Source organism: Neolamprologus multifasciatus, chromosome 4 (assembly GCF_963576455.1).
Source record: "Neolamprologus multifasciatus chromosome 4, fNeoMul1.2, whole genome shotgun sequence".
In the NCBI taxonomy this organism is placed as follows: domain Eukaryota; kingdom Metazoa; phylum Chordata; class Actinopteri; order Cichliformes; family Cichlidae; genus Neolamprologus; species Neolamprologus multifasciatus.
The window spans coordinates 4,039,337-4,059,192 of NC_140442.1; the positions used below are offsets into that span (position 1 = coordinate 4,039,337).

General features: G+C 40.0%; 1 protein-coding gene and 1 long non-coding RNA gene across 6 annotated transcripts; both read right to left on the minus strand.

Annotated features, from left to right (window-relative positions):
- Positions 1-899: 899 nt before the first annotated feature.
- LOC146519507 (GRB2-related adaptor protein 2-like) lies at positions 900-7,783 on the minus strand. Of its 5 annotated transcripts, none has more exons than XM_085158107.1 (7): positions 7,680-7,750; positions 7,508-7,597; positions 5,883-5,995; positions 3,903-3,994; positions 3,444-3,563; positions 2,516-2,708; positions 900-1,344 (listed from the first exon to the last, which is right to left on the minus strand). In XM_085158107.1, the coding sequence occupies exons 3-7, from the start codon at positions 5,958-5,960 to the stop codon at positions 1,165-1,167; spliced, it is 663 nt and encodes a 220-aa protein (XP_085014233.1). In that variant the 5' UTR covers positions 5,961-5,995; positions 7,508-7,597; positions 7,680-7,750; the 3' UTR covers positions 900-1,164. The 5 variants fall into 5 exon arrangements, with proteins under 5 accessions (XP_085014233.1, XP_085014234.1, XP_085014236.1 ...); XM_085158108.1 differs by having other exon boundaries at positions 7,508-7,569; positions 7,646-7,736; XM_085158110.1 differs by lacking the exon at positions 7,508-7,597 and having other exon boundaries at positions 7,680-7,783.
- Positions 7,784-9,384: 1,601 nt separating this feature from the next.
- LOC146519508 (uncharacterized) lies at positions 9,385-11,480 on the minus strand. Its single transcript, XR_014873883.1, has 5 exons — positions 11,373-11,480; positions 10,999-11,144; positions 10,841-10,922; positions 10,641-10,752; positions 9,385-10,566 (listed from the first exon to the last, which is right to left on the minus strand). It is a non-coding gene; the product is annotated as an uncharacterized LOC146519508 (long non-coding RNA).
- Positions 11,481-19,856: the final 8,376 nt, after the last annotated feature.

Genomic DNA, 19,856 nt, shown 5'->3' on the forward strand with positions numbered 1-19,856 from the left:
ATTTTATTTGTAGTGTGAACGAGCAGACAAAAAAAAAAAATCGGATTTGATCAAAAAAATCGGAATTGAGCTTTGACAGCATGTGTTGTGTTTTCTTGGGCCCAGTAGTAACTAAAAGCCTGTAGAGAACTTCCACTTATGTAAATGCCCCCCCCCCCCCCCCCGCCCCGCGCTGATTTTAAAGTGACTGATGTACGTCAGATGGGTTCTTTTGTTTGTCCACACTTCACCTTAACAACACTTTTATAAAATTGCTCTTGCTGAGTTTGTGTTTTTGGTATAATCTTGCTAACAAAAAAAATAATAAAGCAACATTAAATTGCTTATCTGCTAGAAAACTAAACAGAAACAAGCAGCAAGCCCTGCTCCTGCACCTACATCTGTAAACTTCAGCTCCTTAACTGAGTCAGTCAGAGAATATTATTTTCTGTGTTGCCTGGGACATGATTGGCTGCAGATACACATTACTCTCTCTTTATCCACTCGATGTGTTTGAAAGACGAGGCCATTGTTCAGTGAAGGAGATGCTTGGACCTATAAATACAGGGCTGTTACATCATCACTTAACAAACACATTGTAACCTTTGTGTTTTTGTTTCCACCATGAAAACATGGATGGGCCAGAAGAAAGAATACAGCCAGAGGGTTTTGTTTTTCCCCCCAAACACAGGTGTTGCCTCCTGGTGGCCATTAGAAAGAATGCAGCTTTAGGAATTCACTTTTCAGACCACCAACCATTTCCATCGTCAATGTACAGTCTATCAGCTGGATACAACTAAAGACGTCGGAGAAAATAAGTAACAGGGAATATCACAGGATCGATTTGACAGGAAGCAACTTTATAATAAGAAAAGTGAAAAAATTCTCCCCTCATAATGAGTTCAGATGTAATCTTGGTCATAAAATGTTTTATTTAAAAGGTAAAAAACAAATGTGTGTGTAGGGCATACATCCATGTGTTAAAACATGAGCAGACATTCATTGTTATTCTGCTCGTTTGTAGATAAAAAGCTGCACTGACTCACTCCTCTGGTTGAAGGCTGATGTGCAGCATATTATCTAAAAGCCTGCTTTTCATTAAGTTTTAATACTCTTAATCGAGGGCAGGTGCACCTGCAGGCCGAATGTAAGCAGGTGTAGTAAAAGCATCAGTGGTGGATTTCCTCACAGTGGTCTCGTGGCATTTACAGGAAACAGTCCAATAATTCCTTTCAGCTTCCCTTTCCACCAAAAAGGATCAGACATATCCAGCACCTCAATGACGTCTCCTGGAGAGAAACCAAGCTCGTCGTCTTGTATAGCAGGGAAGTCGCACACCGCCATCACTCGAAAGCAAGACATAATCTGTGGGAGGAAAAACAAACACTGATCAATACCCAACAGACAACTGATGAATGAAGCCCTTTCAAATGTAGCCTTAGGAATCAAATATTTCCAATGCGACTGATTTTCAAAATGAAATGGTCAAGAAGGAAGAAAATCTTAAAACTTAACCAAAATAACTGATCTTGTTCCTGTATTATCACCAAAAGACATTAAACAGGTACAAGCACCATTTATATTTACACATTTTCAAATGAGTTGGAAAAGAATGGACCAAAACAACTGTTACACATGAAGATGCAGATGAGAGTCAGCCAGTTGTGTAGGCTACGCCGTATGCTGCGCTGCTTAATGCACAAGTACAAATTTAAATTTGATACCCAGACTTTTCAAAAGTAGAATGGGAGGCACAGCCTTCAGGTAGCATACATAGCACACATTTCATTGTTATGCAGATGATACTCCGCTCTGTCAATCCATGAAGCCAGATGATACACACCAAATAGTTAAACTGCAGAAATGTCGTAGAGACAAAGGTTATTGTACTCCGTCCTGAAAAATCTTAGCAACAGTGTATCTAATCAGATGCTTAAATCCAGCATGGATTCTGCTGGAACCAGCTCCCAGAAGCTTTCCTTCTTGATGAGGCTTGCACAGTTATCAAAAATATCTAATTAATCAAAAGGCAAGCTAACCGAGTTTGAAAGTGCACGGACTCTCTCATCCTCTCAGGTTAATTCCATGAAGTGAATTGACTTGACAGCTGCAACGCTGGAATATTTGAATAAGCGAGATGTGATATGCCGGCACCATTTTATCTTGTCACTGCGCAAACAAAACAACTAACATGTGACATCACCCTTTTAAGTGAAAGGAGTAAGAGAGATGCCTGAAACTTGTATCTGTCAGTCTTCCCTCAGTTACTGGCTGGTCGGTCACATTAGACGGCGGTCCCTCCCTGAACGTGCATTTGTTGGATGTCACTTCCTATCTAAAGGGAGTTCTTCCATCCTGTAAGTGCTCCTCATAGGGTATCGACTGGTCTTTACCTTAAAATTTAAAGCACCTTGAGACAACTGATGTTCTGGGACTATATAAGTGAAACTGCCTGAAACAGCATGCCTCGTAACTTGCTTGTTGTCATAAACCGCTCTTTAATCTGAGGTTTTCAATAAAAGCAATCATATCTTACTGGCTGAGCATCGGAGGGGCCGCCTTGGTCCAGGATCCCACTGACGTTGAGGTAGATTATCCTGCTTTTGGAGATTGAGTTGGTTTTGTAGAAGTCCACCAGTTTGTTCAGGGAGGTGAATTTTTCCCTCCACAGGAAGTAATGACCTCTCTTGTCCCTCAGCAATCTGTAATGCATCATGCCCTGCTCATACCTGAGAACAGATTTAAGAGTCAGAATAACTTTACTATAAATCACTCACACCAAGTTTATTATACTTAACGTTATTTCAAACCTAGTTTCAATTAAGTGACAGAAACGCAAATAAAAAGGATGCTAGTAAAATGCTAAGAGGAAAAGAACTGGCTTATTGGGGCTTGGGTGAATGGTTGACATTTGACTGCATAACCTCTTTAGAACAACTGAAACAAACAAAAATGTCTTTGAACTGAAAATAAAAAATTATTGAGAATTTATGAGCTTTAAGTCTGTCTCACAACATTAAAAACACATTTCATAATTATACATCCTTATTAGAGAGTTCTGGCTGGACACTGAATGGAAGTAGTTCAAGTCAATTTGTGTGTGTGCAGACTGCAACAGACATGAGATTTTTGCCAGTTTATCAAAGTTAATCACCATATTATATGAACCAGATTGCACACAACGGCCAATTTGACCCCATTCAATTGCAGAGTAATAGCAGACTGACTCAGTTTTATTTCCATTTTAACACCGTCTTGACGTATCAGAAATGAATTTGAAGATGGAAACTGCGAGTGGCAGTTCATAGCAAACAGAATCATTTTCTTTATTACCACCATTTCCCCCAGTGTGACCTTATCATAAACGCCTAATGAACTTTCTTATTTCTCCCTTTTAAGGCAATAAAAAGGTCTAAATGATCAGGTACAATGTAATGTGTGTAACACTTAGTTGGGAGACTCACTTGACAGAAATGCAGAAGTTTCCTGGGCTGGTCCGACACCCTCGGATCACAAACTCTCCCATGTGTTTGTTCATCAGGAACTCCACTGCTTCTCCACGAGTGGCATCCTCCTGAAACCATCTGCAGAAACGGGTCCCGTGCTCATGACTATCTGATGCATCAAACATGCAAGTACACACACCTACCAGCCAGTGTTGTAAAAGCAAAACTATCCTGCCTTTGGGCCTTTCCTGTATGATTTTAACATCTATATTTGGGCTTTTTAAGACCTTAAATGAAATTCTAAGCTCAAAAGTGTGAAAACGTAGAGACTTTTCAGGTACATTCCTGTTACTGAAGGAATGTGCAGCTGACTTTTGGGCATCTTCATTCCTGCTTCGTAGTCATTTTAAATGGTTTGCACACAGAATGAAAAGGATTTCTGCTTTTGCAGCGGATTATTGTTCATCTGTTTCTTACCTTGGAAAATGAATGTCAAGGAAGTTACGTGGCACAAGCCCCTCCTCTCCATTCATCTCTGCTTTACACCAGATGTTGTCATAACGTATAATCTGTCCAGATGCGAAAAGATAAAACTTCATACAGGAGTATCAGATTTCTTATTTATATTGGACTGCATCGCATTTTAACCTCCCGTCCATCAACCCACATATTGAGACAACATCCCAGACAGTTTTTAAATTTAACACAGTCGGGCATCTGTGGGAGGGACGTCCGATTGCTGTGATGAAAGCAGGGAAAGCGGTTATTATCATCGGTTGCAATAAAGGGGAAATTGTGAGTCACAAGCTAAGCAGAACAGAACATGATGAAAAATAACACAAGAAAAGAAACAAAACCACAGTTTAGACTGAGATGCTGGGACAGACTGGAGGTATCCTGTAGAAATGAAAGTCACCTGAACTCTTTATTGGCCAGCAGGTGGCGATTGGCATGGTTTCAAACATGCAACATACATCGACTGTATATAAAAAGATGGGAGGAATGTAGAGTTAGAATTTAATGCCTCTTTTCCCACTAGCACCTACTCACCTCAACTTGGCGTTTGGTCATTTTCCATTACAGCTAAATTACCACCTCTGTGTTGGTGGTGTTGTTATAGCAACCCGGCTCAAAATTCCCATGACATGTGAAATGAACAACATAGTAACTGAGGGAATGCGTACCATGTGATGGTGTACCTGTTGACTGTGTGCAGCCATTTTCATTGCCAGGTTTCAAAAGTATGGATGGATATCAGGATGGATGGGGTTTCAAAAGTCGTGAATGAGGCGCTCTCATGGCTAATCCAGTGATGTCACTCTGACCAATCAGCGGCATGCAGTTTGCTGACGGCACATTTTCAGCTCAACTCACCTCACTTGGAACCCTGGCTGAGTAGGTAGTTTTTAAAAAAAAAAAAAAAAAAAAAAAAAAAAAATACTACCAGCTAGGGATGCACCGACACTGGTATCGGGGCCGATACTGTAAAATGTGTGTACTCATACTCGTAAAAGTTAACCGATACCATGAACCGATACTAAATTATTTCATTAATCAGAGGGTGGCTTGTCATTTCTGTTGTAGTTTTTTAGATTGGCCACTAGGGGGGGCAATTATCATTTTATTTATTATTTATTTTATAATTTTTTATATTTTATTATTTATTTAATAATAATTCTTTTGTTTGTTTGTTTACAATATGGACACTCGGCAATAATTTAAAAGTTTATTTTATTCTCAAACCTAATTTGTATTTATTTTATTCCAAACAGAAGTGTTTATTTATTATTCTGAAAGCTCGAGACAGTGCCAATAGTTCAGTGATATTTTGTAAAATTACAATGTGGAGACTCTGCAATAATTTAAGAGAAGTGCTTATTTTTCACTTGAAATTTTTTTGTGGTCATTTTTATTAAGATTTTATTTTTTTTATCAGCAGGGAATATAATAAAACCTGTCTTCCAATTAATTGTATTTGTGTGTGTGTGTGTGGTAGAAGTATCGTACTCTGTATTGGCAAGTACTCAGATCTAAGTATCGGTATCGTATCGGTTTGAAAAAATTGGTATCGTTGCATCCCTACTACCAGCTGATGAAAACCCCTAAAAAAACAACGAGTCGTACATACTGACCAGTGGTTGTTCGTAGTCACTGGGTGGAATTGGTCACAAAGAGGTATAGAGCTCTTCACTGAGTTGCTTTGGTTGCTAGCAGGTTGTTGTAGTAACCCACAGGTTGGCACCTCCATTGCAACTTACCTGCAAATACTCACCAACTACTCTTCAGTGAAACTGAAGATTGCCACACAAACTGGTAAAGGAGAGAGTTTGCCTTCAAAGTAAAAGCTGTGCCTGTTAAATGGGTTGCTTGTAGTGCTGAGGCACGACCTTTACTATGAAGACAAGCACAACAGCACTAATGAAAACTGTGTACAGCTGAGTAAAGTTACGCACTGACCTTGACTATGTCGCCCTGTTTGAAGCCCAGCTCATCATCTGTTACTGCACTAAAGTCAAACTTTCCTCTGGCTTCCATTGGGAGGGGCTCAAGCGTCTGAAAGGTTTAGAAGACTGCGAACAGAAGAAGCGGCTCAATCAGAGAAAGGTCTCCAGTAAACAGTCCTCGATAAAAGCCCAGCTGCATTTCTTTATATTGTCTTCAAAGCACTCAGACTTTCTTATAACTTTTAAAGCGGTCTTGAGCAATAGGTTCTTCAGGCTTTCTGAAGGTTTTTCAAAGTTTGTCTTTTGACATTGGCTGCTTTTACACTCACTTCCAGTCCTTTCTTTTACCAGTTTCAAAGGAAAGTTTTATTGTTTGCTAAGCCACTTAATGCTAACCCTATGAATCATTCAAGTATAAAAAGCCTCCTAACTCAATAGGAAGGAAGGAACCAATTTCAAATTACATCTTTAGGAACTTTGTTACCAGCCGCCTGTCTGAAAAGCACAATTTGTTCCTATTTCTTTAGCTGATCTATTAACACAGTTTGACAGGCATAAAATTATATTTTCACACCTGGTTCTCCCTTCGCTTTCTTCTCCCTTATCCCCCAACCGGTTGAGGCAGATCGCTGCCCTTCCATGAGCCTGGTTCTGCCAGAGGTTTCTTCCCGTTTTAATTTCTCATTGCCACAGAGCTTAGAGTCATTTAATTGTTGGCTTTTGTCTCTCAATTCTGTGAATTGAACAAGTGATTCCTAAAAGCATATCTCAGCATTGTGTGCAGTGTGGCCACTTTATAAAGCAGCTGGGATCAGCATGACAGTGATCACAAACACACCACTAATGTGGTAAAAGCACACTCTGATAGAGGAACACAAACTCTCAGACCTCAACATCATTGACAGAGACCAGAAGAAAAGGCAGAAACACCCAAAGAAGAGCTTTGAATGTCCTTCAAGAAGCCCGGAGAACTACACATGAAAAATAAATTACCAGAAGGCTGCCCAACAGAGTTTAGGCCGTGCTGAAGAACAATGGTGGTCAAACCAACCAAAATGTATAAACTGGTTTTGCTTTATATACTGTATGTTCACATATGTTTCCACCCATTTCCCATTAATCCATGTCTGGGAGACCTGCTGTAAATAATTAAGATATTTGAATGGAAAAATGCAAATGAAAATCATTGATTAGAGGATGGCATGGTGGTCAGCACAAGGTAGACAAGTCTGTTATTAGAGGAAAATCTCCAATGAAAACCTCAAAAAAACAAATAAAAAAAAACAACCCATATCATAGCTTTTAAATTCAGTAATTTGCAGAGTTTTAAAATGCTCTTCATACTCCTGCGTCAATCGCTGCACGTCTTAAACTTTTTTTTCCAGCTCTTTCTGCTTTTTCGTTAAGGTTTAGAGGTTAAATGGGGGCTAAATCTTTGTAAATTAAACCATTAACCCAAACCAGTGGGCAGATTGATTTAAAAACCCAAGAACATGAGTGGACAAACTTAGTTGGAAGCTTAAAATAGAAACGACAGTTAAAGGAAAAATACCATAGCTCAAACAGTCCGCATGAAGAATCAGCTAAACAGACAAAAGTCACTGACTGTCATGGCGGCAGCCACACATGGTCACCTACCTGCACAGGTTCATTTCATTTACAGCCACTCAAAGTCAAACTTTTACCATCATGCTTTTAACCTGTTTAGATGAGGCACACGCTTTCAGCCTGCAGGGTTACACAGAAATTATTACATTCTTTGTTTCTGTGAGTTACCAGTGATCTGTGAGGTCATGGTAGGGATAAAGACCTTTGCAGGTGGCATGAAAGGGCGTGGCTGCTTCTTCTTCTCCTCCTCCTCTTCCTTTTGGCAGTTAGGTGTATTACTACCACCTGCTTGTGGGGAGTGTGGGTGCAGAGGATGAGAGGTACCTGGAGTATATGTATAAGGAAGGCTGCAGGATCAGTTAAGTAGGTTTCTTATGTTTGTTTGGTAACATTGTGTTTCATATAACTGAACCACATCCCCCTTTATTCATTTAATTCATTTTTGTTTGCTTTTCATTTTTAGCTGCTGTAATGAAACAATTCCACAACCTTTGGATGAAAAAAGGATATTTTTTGTTCATTGAACATCAGGCTGTAAACCCACATCTGACGTCTGAAGATGCTGCTGTGATAAAATTTATGCTTCGTATTAAATTATGGACAATTTCATAGCAAAAAACAAAAAAAGTCATAAATAACATCTGCTGTCTATTGGAAAGTGACTATTTGGACTATTCACCCACAGCCCAAGTCTCATCGCTCAGCAGCCTCAGACTGAATTTAGATGTTTTTTCTGAAGCTTCTGTTTAAATAATGTTGAAAGGACCCGAATGAAGAAAAACAGGAAGTATAGAGCAGTGTAAGTTTTGCTGACCTATGATTTTTGTTGTAGTTTTCATCAATGGCTTTTTTTTTTGCTGACAAAAACAAGACGATAACTAAAAAATGTTCTGACACTTCAGTCAGCGAATAAGAATGAGATGAAAATATTTTGTAGGGTGGTGTAGAAAGGCGATTTGGAAGTAATCCAATCAGGAGTAAGCTCCTTGTGCAGTAAGGTTAGAAACTATAACTAGCTTCCTGTTTCTCATAAAGAATAGACACTTGGACATATTTTGCATTTGATGTTGTGCAAGATGCTTTCAGGGGAAGCCTCCCAAGTGCAGACGTATACACACTATATTTGAAATACTTTTAGATGTAGTTGACGAAATCTAAAAACATTTAGATGTCTAGATGATTGAAACTAAATGGTAAATGGCCTGTATTTGTGTAGCGCTTTACTAGTCCCTAAGGACCCCAAAGCGCTTTACACATCCAGTCATCCACAGGTGATGGCAGCTACATTGTAGCCACAGCCACCCTGGGGCACACTGACAGAGGCGAGGCTGCCGGACACTGGCGCCACCGGGCCCTCTGGTCACCACCAGTAGGCAACGGGTGAAGTGTCTTGCCCAAGGACACAACGACCGAGACTGTCCAAGCCGGGGCTCGAACTGGCAACCTTCCAATTACAAGGCGACCTCCCAACTCTTGAGCCACGATCGCCACCATGAAACAAAATGTTAAGTTAAAGAGACGGAAATCAAAACCATTTAATTCAACATTAGTTTAGAACCAGTCAAATCTGAGAAAACTTCAGTTGTACAACTTCAACCCAAAAATAACTGAACGGTTTTCGTTCCTCCCCTACTCTGCTTACTTGTAGAAAATTGCAGCTTCAGATTTTAGTAGCACATTGACCTAATGTCTAAAGGTTTTACACTCCTTTAGAGGAAAAGATAACCCGAGTGTTGCAAATGGCACTGACAGGCAAACTTATTGGAAGCAACTACCAAAGCATTACTTTTAGGTTTAAGACAGCTCACAAAACTACACTAGTGGTGGGGCTGTGCATTAGCCTTACATATGTGCACTCAGCCTGGACTTCCAGCCTCATTGTGTACAGTGGAAATTTATGCACCATATATAAAAACCCTTTTAAGTTGCAGGTTGAGGCAGTTTAGTTTTTCAAGTTCACTACAACTGCCTGTTTAAAGTGAAACCAGTTCGCCATCATTAGAGGTTCTCATAGAGAGACTAAGATCCCCTTATTAAAGAAGAGCAGCAGAAAACTGACAAAGCAAACCCTGGTGGGAGGAGACCAGTTAAGTAGGTTTAAGTTTCACCAACAGGTAACAGACCCAGCTCTGACATCCATCTATGTAATTGAGCCACAAGTTCTAGAAGTTGAGCTGGACTGATTTGTGATCTTTGTTTTAGAACCAGTCACCTTAGTAAACTCCAGGAATCACAAGCAGATTAGAGGTGTAAAATTATTTATTAGTCAAAACATGGCCACAAATGATTCCACAAGCTTTGAGACAGGTCTGGCATTTCTAGCATAGTCTCTTTCTGGAGCCATCAAAGCAGTTTTAAAGCCGCTGGTATCTCAGTTACATACAAAGTGTCTTGTAGCAGCAGAGTAACACCAACCATGGAGGAATCTGGAGTTCCTCATGCCAGCCAAGGAGGGGTCTGGAGAGCCAAATCCTAAGGATCTGGTTAAGTGCCTAAATCCTAACCAAAGAGGAATAAGAGCCTAATCCTAATCAAAGAGGACTCGGTAAGTGCGTTTGTTCGATAAAGGAAGAGTCGAGACTAACCCAACCTAGAGCGATATGTAGTGGTAAAAAAATATAAAATTTGTATAAAAATATCCTAACCAAAGAGGAATATGAGCCTAATCCTAACCTGAGAGGACTCGGTAAGTGCATGAAACCAACCACGGAGTAGTTGGAGAGTACTAAGTGCTATACTTCGAGCTCCAAACCTCATCTCCTGGCTGAGGAAGGCACTTCAAGTTACCGATACCAGAAAACACCTTGTATGTAACACGCGATCATCTGATAAAACGCCATGACGGCACCCTGAATGATAACATGGCGGTTCCTGTGTGGGAGGTTCAGGAAGCGCCCATCTCTGCTCCTTTGTAGATAGAAGCTGCACTGACCCAGCCTCCTGGGGAAGTCTGAAATGCAGACAATAGCCCTTTGAGAGCCAGTGGACCTGGAGTTGTATGTGCAGGTCTTGTTAAAGCATCACCGGGGCCTTGTCCTGCTTTAAGCTACCTTGATGTGCTAGCCCATCGCCTGCACCATGGACGCCATCTGTGGGAAGAAACCAGTGTGATGCATCAAACCAGGATCTGTTAAACCATTGAGGCTTTAGTTTTTAAACTCACTTGACAAATGCAGAAGTTTCCAGTGAAGTTCCAGCATCCTCAGAGCAAACTCTCCCATGTTTGGTCTTCAGGAGCTCCTCTGCAGCGCTGCAACTGCTGTTCTGTGAACCACCTGAACACAATCACAAGCCTCAGCCTCTAACAAACCACAGTTTACAGCCAGTACATTTCTACTTGATAATCAGCACTTAGCCTCTTACGCTGGAGTCTGCATTTCACTGTAGTAGAAATCTTTCTCGTCTTTTCGTCCATTTTACACCAACCGTCTTCAGGGCTTGGAGTCTGTACAGAAGCACAAAGAGTCAGAGATATAAGAGCCGCTAGTCCCCAATTTATACACTGATATTCAGTCCCTCACCCTCTTTGAAGCTGAGCTCATCATTTACAGTGTAAAACCAGGTCCCCCTCTGGTTTTATCTGCGAGCCAATCAAGCATCAGAAAGGTTAAAGACGGCAACGAGAAGAGGTACCATCAGGGAGAGAATCCTCCATGAAGTGCTTCACCTGCAGGGATAAAAGAGTCAGATATGACTGTTCATAACTTATAGGTATAGCCACACAAGCCCACGAGAACAAATTAAGCCCAACACATCATCTACCCACACAGATGCACTTCATTTGCAATCAGACACTTGAGCAGTTAGAAAATTTGCCTTTTAGTGAGCCCACCTCCCAGAAAATACAAAACACATTTACAGATTCACACAAACAACTAAATTTTAAAAAACTTACCACAGCGTTGCAGAAGTGGCTGGAGGTGCAGACTCTCCCAAACAGCACAAAGGGAACACCTGTGAGTTACCTGAGACCCCTTAAATCCTGAAGCCACCTTATTGGGTCAAACCATCTGCTCCATGTCATGGGGGTGATTTGGGGTTTAGTTGGCTTAGTTGTCTATTTAGTCATGATCTTTTTTTAGTGTGTTTACCCCTTGTGTGTTACTTGGTCTAGCCAAACAATTATAAAGCAGATGTGCTGATTGGAAACACGACCTTTTCCATACCAGCTGGTGGCGCTAATGCACCATTTTGTTATTTGCCAGTCGCCAACAAAAATAATGTCTGTATCCCAATTCAGGGTCTGCAGCCTTAAAGTACGCAGTCTCAACGATCCTCAAGGGCCGCGTACTTAAAGACCGCTAAGGCCGGAAGTGCGAGGCTTGTGAAATGGGACGGTCTAGCCTCCGTTGCGCTGCCCAGGTTGCCTAGCAACCATAATACTAACAGCTGGAAACGTTTCATACAGCTTTGTTTGACAGAAATGAAGGAGAAAATCTTTTGTTCATTTGTTTGTTTGTTTCTACATGAGTTTTGATCATTCTCTGATTAAGCTCAGCTATTGAACGGCGTATATTTTAAAGTAAAGGCTTTAAAACCAAGTTAGTACAAACGTCACTAATGTCACACAACTTTGCCGACATGTGGCCAACAGTAATGTTTTAATGTTCTTCGTTATTAAACATTTGCACATAAATAAGCGACATAATATTCAGTACTTACTTAAAGTTTACTCTTCGGGCGCCCCTCATCCGTCGTTTTTTTTCGGCAAAATTATCCACACCCACCGCCGCGCTATGCATTCTGGGATATGTTGGGCCACGAAGTCTACACCGCCACGTCCTTGAAATTCAGGGAAATGAAGGACGCATTTGAGGGCCGCATTTCGAGCAGCCTTTGAATTGGGACATCCTTCGTCGCGTCGCAGTGATGTAATCGGCCTTAAAATGCGGCCTTTAAGGCTGCAGACCCTGAATTGGGATACAGCCAATTTCTTGTCCATGTAAGAATGTAAAGTATTATAAAATTAACTCACAAGAGCAGATATCCCACTTTTAATATATTTTCCCTACAATTTAACCAGTGAAGTGGATAGTTGTTTACTGAGCATTGCTCCAGATAGCAGTGGGTGTTTGATCCAAACTGGACCCAAATCTGCAGTTTTCTATGGGTCTCATGGTCTTGACTGACATCATGTACTCAGGATGAGTCGGCCTTCCTCAGCACAGGTGCATAAATCACACTGACAATGTAGACGTCTGAAAAACTCACAAAAACTCACAAATCAAATATGATACAGGGTTATGAGCTGTAAACATATCTGATGGTTTTGGAAATGTTTGGGTAGAGAATGGGACGTATCACCTGTACTTTACTTCGAATCACTTCTACATATCCAAATCTGGCTGTTGCTGTTTAGTAAAAGCTGCTCTCACTGACCAGTCTGCAGCCTTTTTTGTCCTTTTTGGTTAACTCGGTATGCCAAGTGCTGTTTTCTGGCACCAAACTAGAGGATTTTGTGTTATTTAAGGTGAAACTCTGCACACGTCGCCCTCTCTGTGCCACGTCAGCCTGCTGTCATGTGCGTTTGCCAAGGCCAGCTTTGATATTTTCCTCCAGTGAAGTTCAGCAGAAACAGAAACTTAGATGTTTATTAATTTATCTGCTTGATTAGTGGACTGCTCACCGCTCTGCGGGAGCTGCTGCACTTCAAGCCTCAGTAAACAAACAGCTAATCCATCTCTGTAAGTGAAATTTAGTTATACTGAATTTGTGAGGCCAGAAAAATACTGCCATTAGTCTCACTGTCAGGAATAATTCAGCCTTTTATTGTGGTCCTGCTGCTCAGCTGCTGCTGGCACTAATTCATGCCCGAGCATAATGGACTCATGAAATACACCGGATGCTTCCAGAGACAGCAAACAACAGGAAGGCATTTCCATCAATTTACATTACTGGCAAAAAGGCTCAAAGACGGTCTGACATGAGGTTTTAATTTACCTGCAGATTATTCTGGGTAAAAGATAAAAGAAACGGGGATGACATGACTCGAGGAGACTATCAGAGGCAAAGCTGAGATGGTTTAGTGGATATATGGGAAAAAAAGAAGAAGGAGCTGCCAGGCAGCTGGAAATGAGGAAGACTCAGAGAAGACTTATGGAAGGAGTTAAGGAGGACATGCAGAGGATCGGTGTGACAGAGGATGATGCTGGGATAGGGTGAGATGGAAGTGACCCCTAAGGACTCAAGGGTTTTTATTATCATTGCCGCACATCCGGCACTTAAACCTCGGTGAAGACCAACAATAACAACATAAATACGAAAACAAGAACAATATTTACAGTGTAGTATTAAAAAAATGAACAATTACAATTATAAATAAGAAATATGACCATCTGAAAAAAGGAGATTTGTAGATGTTTTCAAGCAGAATCCTACGGAGCCCCGCAGGGGCCATGCGATTAAAAAAAATTAAGACGGACTTTTGCGAGATCTCGCAAAAGTTTTAGCCGCATTCTTTCCGTTAGCTCGAAGCTAACGGGAGGTCGAGACCTACTACAGCCGGGAGGAACACCACTTTCCCGGCACATCGTGCCTCGACCTCCCGGTCGGCTTCGAGCCGGCTTCCGAAGAATGCGGCTAAAACGTTTGCGAGATCTCGCAAAAGTCCGTCTTAATATTTTTTTTCTCCCATGTCCCCTGCGGGGCTCCGTAGAATCCTCCTCCTGATAAATGAAGCCAAAAACAGCAGTTCCTCTAATGGCCACTGGAGGCAGACTCCAAAACCGAATGCATTTCCTTATTTTTTTTTCTCTTTAATTTTATAAAAAGAGGTACTGAATACAGAATAAAGCTCTTTAAATGATAGTGTACAAAATAAACAGATCATAACAGATACAAGCATGACATTAAAAAAAAGATGCGCGAGTTACAGTGACATTAAATAAAGACATTAAAAACAATGCCCATTTTTAAAGCTTTATTTCTATGCAAAGAGCAGCTTGTAGCCACATGTTGTGTTTCCCTCATGAGAACTTGCATTTACTGATGTGGAATTTCACAAGGAGTAAAATCAAATTAATGAGGTCAGTCTCTTTAGTCTTTCTCGCTAAAGGCAGAACAACCAAATAAGATGCTTTTATGGAAAATTACACTGGTACCTGTGTTGCCCATTTTAGGCTTTTATTTAAGCAAAACTAATAATCATAAAAAGTTGTGGAGCTATTTCTGTACTCTAGTACAAGAACACAAATGAGGAAACTCAGTATCCACATTTAAATTCAGTTAAAATTCACATACGTGTCCTTAAGCACTAAAAGAACATGATATCGATACAGAGGAATCATGCGTGACAATGAAAAAGACCCAGAAACAGCCACGCAAACAAACCACGTGTTGTAAAATGAGGTGGTAGAGAAGACTTGGGTTAAGGAGCATGGTTGTGTTGGATACAGGAAGTCTGGGGGATGACATCAGCAATCATTGGCCAGCTCAAAAGTCCAGCCACGGACGGACAGGAAGACGACCGTCAGACCGAAGGGGAATACAAACGAGTCTCAGAGGAGAAAATAGGAAGCAACAACACAGCACTTACATTCAATAAGGATGGGTTTTATTTAGATATTTTTGGTGTTATGATTATGAGTTATGATTGTTTTCATGCTCACATGTTAAATGTAGTCCAGTTAGAACCATTTTCAGACCATAGTTTAAGAATTTAAACTGACAGTTTCAGCTAGTATGAAGATCTAAACCCTTGTGGCTTCAATTCAGTTCAGTTTCATCTAATCAGCGTGGAGATGACTTCATTTGAATCTTTAATTAATCCATCAAGGAGAAGGAGGAAAAGAAAACTGTGTCACAGCATGAAATTAGTATTAATAACAGGCGAAAATGAGCAGAAAAGGAGGATGCAGAGTTATGTAAAAATATGCAAGCAATAATTTCATAATATGTTGAGTAAGAGTGTATTGCATAAAAAAGTAGGCTAATAGATTAAAGCGTCATTAGGATGAAAAAACAAGAGCAAAGCAGGAGAAGAGGTTTCATAAAAGTGTAAATGTGTTACTGTTAATGTGAAACAGATGATATGATGTCAAATGTCTTGAAAATAAATAAACATGCACACATATGTAAAGATCACTGTCTGCAGATCAACACACAGTGTAAGAGCACACCTGTTCTCTGTGTCCTCTGACATCATCGCCCCTCCATCACCTTCACCTTGCAGCACGTGGACCTGCAGCTCTTTTCCAAATACGTCACCGCTCTGCCGGCACAAACCTCGGCTCTTTTGCTGAATCACACACTTGACCAGATCCGGATGAGACATGTGGAGGAGATCCCATCCATCATCTGGATCTCAGTGATCCTGAGATCCAGATGATGGATGGCAGCTGGATCTGTGTTGTGGATCTACAGGTCGCAGAATATGCCACGGCCAGGTGACTACAGCTAAGGGAGCGTAACGGTGTGAAGTTATTGTTATTGATATGTTTACAGCTTATGTTGTCACATTGAAATGACTCTGTGTAAATTTTATTTATTCATTTTTATACATATTTTTCTTTCTATCATTACTTTTACTCTTTCGGACTTTATGAGGAGAGACTTTTTATGCAAGAAAACTACATCAGCGATGGATAAACTGAAACCTCAGATGCAGAAAGTTTATTTTAAATGTATTAAAACATTAATTATTAAGGCATTAGGGCTGGCTGGCCAAACCGAGTCAGCTTGTGCTTCGGAGAGTCTTTCAGAGGTAACAGCTGATCAGGGAGAAGTGAGGATGTGAAGCTGAGTGGGTGGAGGTTAGAGGAGGAGGTCGAGGCAGCCTTATAATTTAAATCTTTGCATCTATTTTAAACTTCCACATTAATCCATGATGTGCAACTTCCTCAGTGAGTTTCCAGTGAATGATCAGGAAGTTCAGATGAGAGTTTTGTGCTTGTCCAGCGTGACGTCCTGACAGAGAGAGAATCACAGAAGAAAGTAGAGCACAAACCTCTCCAACGAGACCTGCAGAGATGCTTTTATAAAACGATGTGGACATTTTAAAAAAAGCTGAGAAGCTGTGACTCATTTCTAACATTTCCACTGATGTTTCTCTGCTGCTGGTTCTGAATATTAATGATCAAACTTCTTATACAACAAAAACAGAGCTGCTTCAAGTCTGAGCGGCCGAGATATCACATCGTCTGCAAGAAATAATTCAGCACCTCAAGTCCTCCGCTCTCAATCTACTTATACTATTACTGCGTTTAACAACCTTTTACTCTGTAATTTTACAAGTAAAGTTATATGTTTGATATTTCAGTTATAAAATACAAAGTTTAAAGTAAAATTTTCAGTAAATTACTGACATACTGACACCAGCAACCATAATTTTTTGTCAGATATTCTTGTAATTCTTTAAAGCGGTCTTGAGCAATAATTCTCCAAAGTTTTGGAGGGTGAGGATGGACCACCAGCCAATCACAGGGCCAGTAAGTCCACTCCATCCATCTGACTATTTTCAGAGGAATGTTTTTTTTTTGTTTAAGCCACTTAACTGTATCTGTAGACACTTTGTTTCAGCCTGTCACAGAAACACATCCTTTGTTCCCAATTTCTTAGTTGAATCTATGAAAAATGCCAAATATAACAGTTTGACAGACATAAAATAGTATTTCTGCTCCAACAGCCAAAAACTTGGCATATCGCAGCATTTGTCTGAGCAAACTGGACAAGTGAAGGACAAAAGAAGAAAAAGTATCAGGCCTAAAAAAAAACTATCGACAGTAGATGGAAAGTATCTGAAAGTCATGTCCATAAGAGACTGGGAAAAATGCTGCAAGGGGCCTGAGAGACGCACCCGACCCTTCAGCTGGTCCAGCTACTGTTCACTGAAGCTTCATCATAAATACTCTCAGTGAAAGGGCAGCTCATTTTGAATGAGGGGTGAAGGCTGAGGTTAACTGAATTACAAGAGAACGTGATTACAAATCAACTACGGGAACGATTCCTGAAGACTGTTTACAGAGATAAAGTTCAGACGGTGTTTAAAGAATAAAGGCGGTCATATCAAATATTGACAAACTCTGTTTTTGCTTTATATGCTGTATCTCCATGTATGCTTGCACCTGTTTCTCATTATCCCAGCTAAGTATAAAAACATCATTGGCAGCTCAAGACTTTTGCACAGCACTGTGTTTCATATTCGTATTTATGTCTTTTCCACCACTGCTAATAGGAGTGAAAATGCAGATTGACTGAAATATCACAAAACACTTGTTCACTAAACAGGAAATAAATGTTCAATATTGTCTAAGAAAATCTGCATATTATATAAACTCCTCAAATATTATGGTTTGTAGATACTTTACTGAAAATCTCCTGATATTTCTGCATTTATTTAATAACTTTACATTCGCATTAAAACAAATAATTTGTATTTAATGTGTCATTAAAAGTTCTGGTTTCATTGGCGAAATTTAAAAAGTAGAATAAAAGATGAAAACGAAACATTTTCGTTACAGAAATGAAAACTGTCACAGATTATTACTGACACCTAGTGGACAAAGAAGAGACAGCAGGACCTTCATCCACTGTTTTTACTTCTCACTTTAGCTAAACTGAACAAAACCAACCTCAGCCTGCTGATAATCCTCTGAGAGGGAAGAAAGACTTTCTTTTGTACTGGAGCAGCCAGCGATGCCTGAAACTGGTCAGCATGGAAACCAGTAAACAAAGTGACAAACAGGAAGAAGCTCTGATCACTGACTAGCTGTGAGTCACATTCAGGGTAAGTCTGTTCCTCTCTGATGCTGAACTGATAAAATGATTAGGGGGGATATTTATCAGCGAGTGAGAAAAACAAGTAGTGTTTATATGTCTTTGTAGCGCTGGTTACAGATGAAAAGCCATTAAACAAAGAAGAAAAACGACCATAGGACAGAATAAAGACACAAACATGCGGATTAGAAAATGTTAGCCTATAAACCGCGTCCATCCCAGTACCAACAGGTGATTTTACAAGTTTGCACCTTAAAGGGAGCAGTCCTACATGTTTAGTGCCTTAATATAATATAACTGAAGGAAATATGAATATAAATTTGTGTCATGGAGTTTAGACAGTAACAGTGACACAGGTCTGGTATTTCATTTCCAGTCTCTCTGGCAAAATTACTTAAAATGCAAATTAATCCACACAGGCGCAAAAGTTTGGACCCATCCCTTTCACAACGCTGATGCATAAGACAGACGTCACAGTTTTAGCTAAAATAAAATGATAATTAACCTTGAAATCCAGAAGAAAAAGCACAAATATGTACATTTGATTGCATGGGAAGCTTCAGAAACCTTTCGAAACTGTTACTGTAACTATTTTTTACTGTGTTAGGTGATTCACACAGTTTAACGTAAACACATGAACTCTTTAGTGCCTTAGAAATATTGGAAATTAATTAACTTTATGGGTTATATAAAAGTATTTATTCAACTGTTAAAAAGTGATGCATTTATTATAAAATTAAACTTATTTTAGTAGTGACTGTTCTTGTGGGTTTTAATAAATTACACAAATAATTATCATATAAATAAATGGTTGTTTAACTTGTCAATATCAGAATAACCTGCTTCCAGGTCTTACTGAGCCCAGCAGAGGGCGCTATAGGCTCACGTATACTTCATAGTCACTCAGCGCGTCAGGCTTTTTATGGTGCCAAACACTACAGGCTGCACACAAACACTCCTGCGGTGGATTTCCAGCAATGATCGTGAGTTTAAGCTAAAATAAAGTGAGTAAAATCAGTTTTCTTCCACCTGAGAAACTGAGAGAGGATTTTGAGGCTCGCAGGATCTCAGCCGGAGTCCAAACTGCAGATTTGACCTTTAAGCGGGATTACTCTCTCCTCAGGTCGTACAGCGCTTACAGGTCACAGCTCTCTGACATGTTCATGTAGACAGTTTTATCATTAACTGGCAGCTTTTTTACTCAATACTCAAACTTCGTAGTTATTTATATTAAATTGAGTTTCATAAAAATGTTCTGTTCTGTATCTGCTGGGAATTATTTAGATTTTTTTAAAATAAACCTTTGCAATGGTTGTTTTTTTCCTTCTATTTTTGAGAGCAGTTAAATAATTAAACTATAAAAGTACATCCTGCAAGAGCACTTACATGATTAGAGTTACTGCAGTAAAAAGTTACTCGTCCACTGTGACTGTGGGTCACATGATAAACCAGAGGGGTCTCCAGGTGATTGATGTTAGTTCACATGCACACATTTATATTCAGTGTTCAGACATTTCATTTTGCTTTTATTTTGAAAAAGTATTTACATTAATTTTATGTCTGGAACAAACTATGATTTAACATTTTGAGGCCAAACAATATAAAGGATGAACGATACCCTTTGTTCTTTAACATGATGGGTTTTGGCCCAAACTGCATTAAGGGG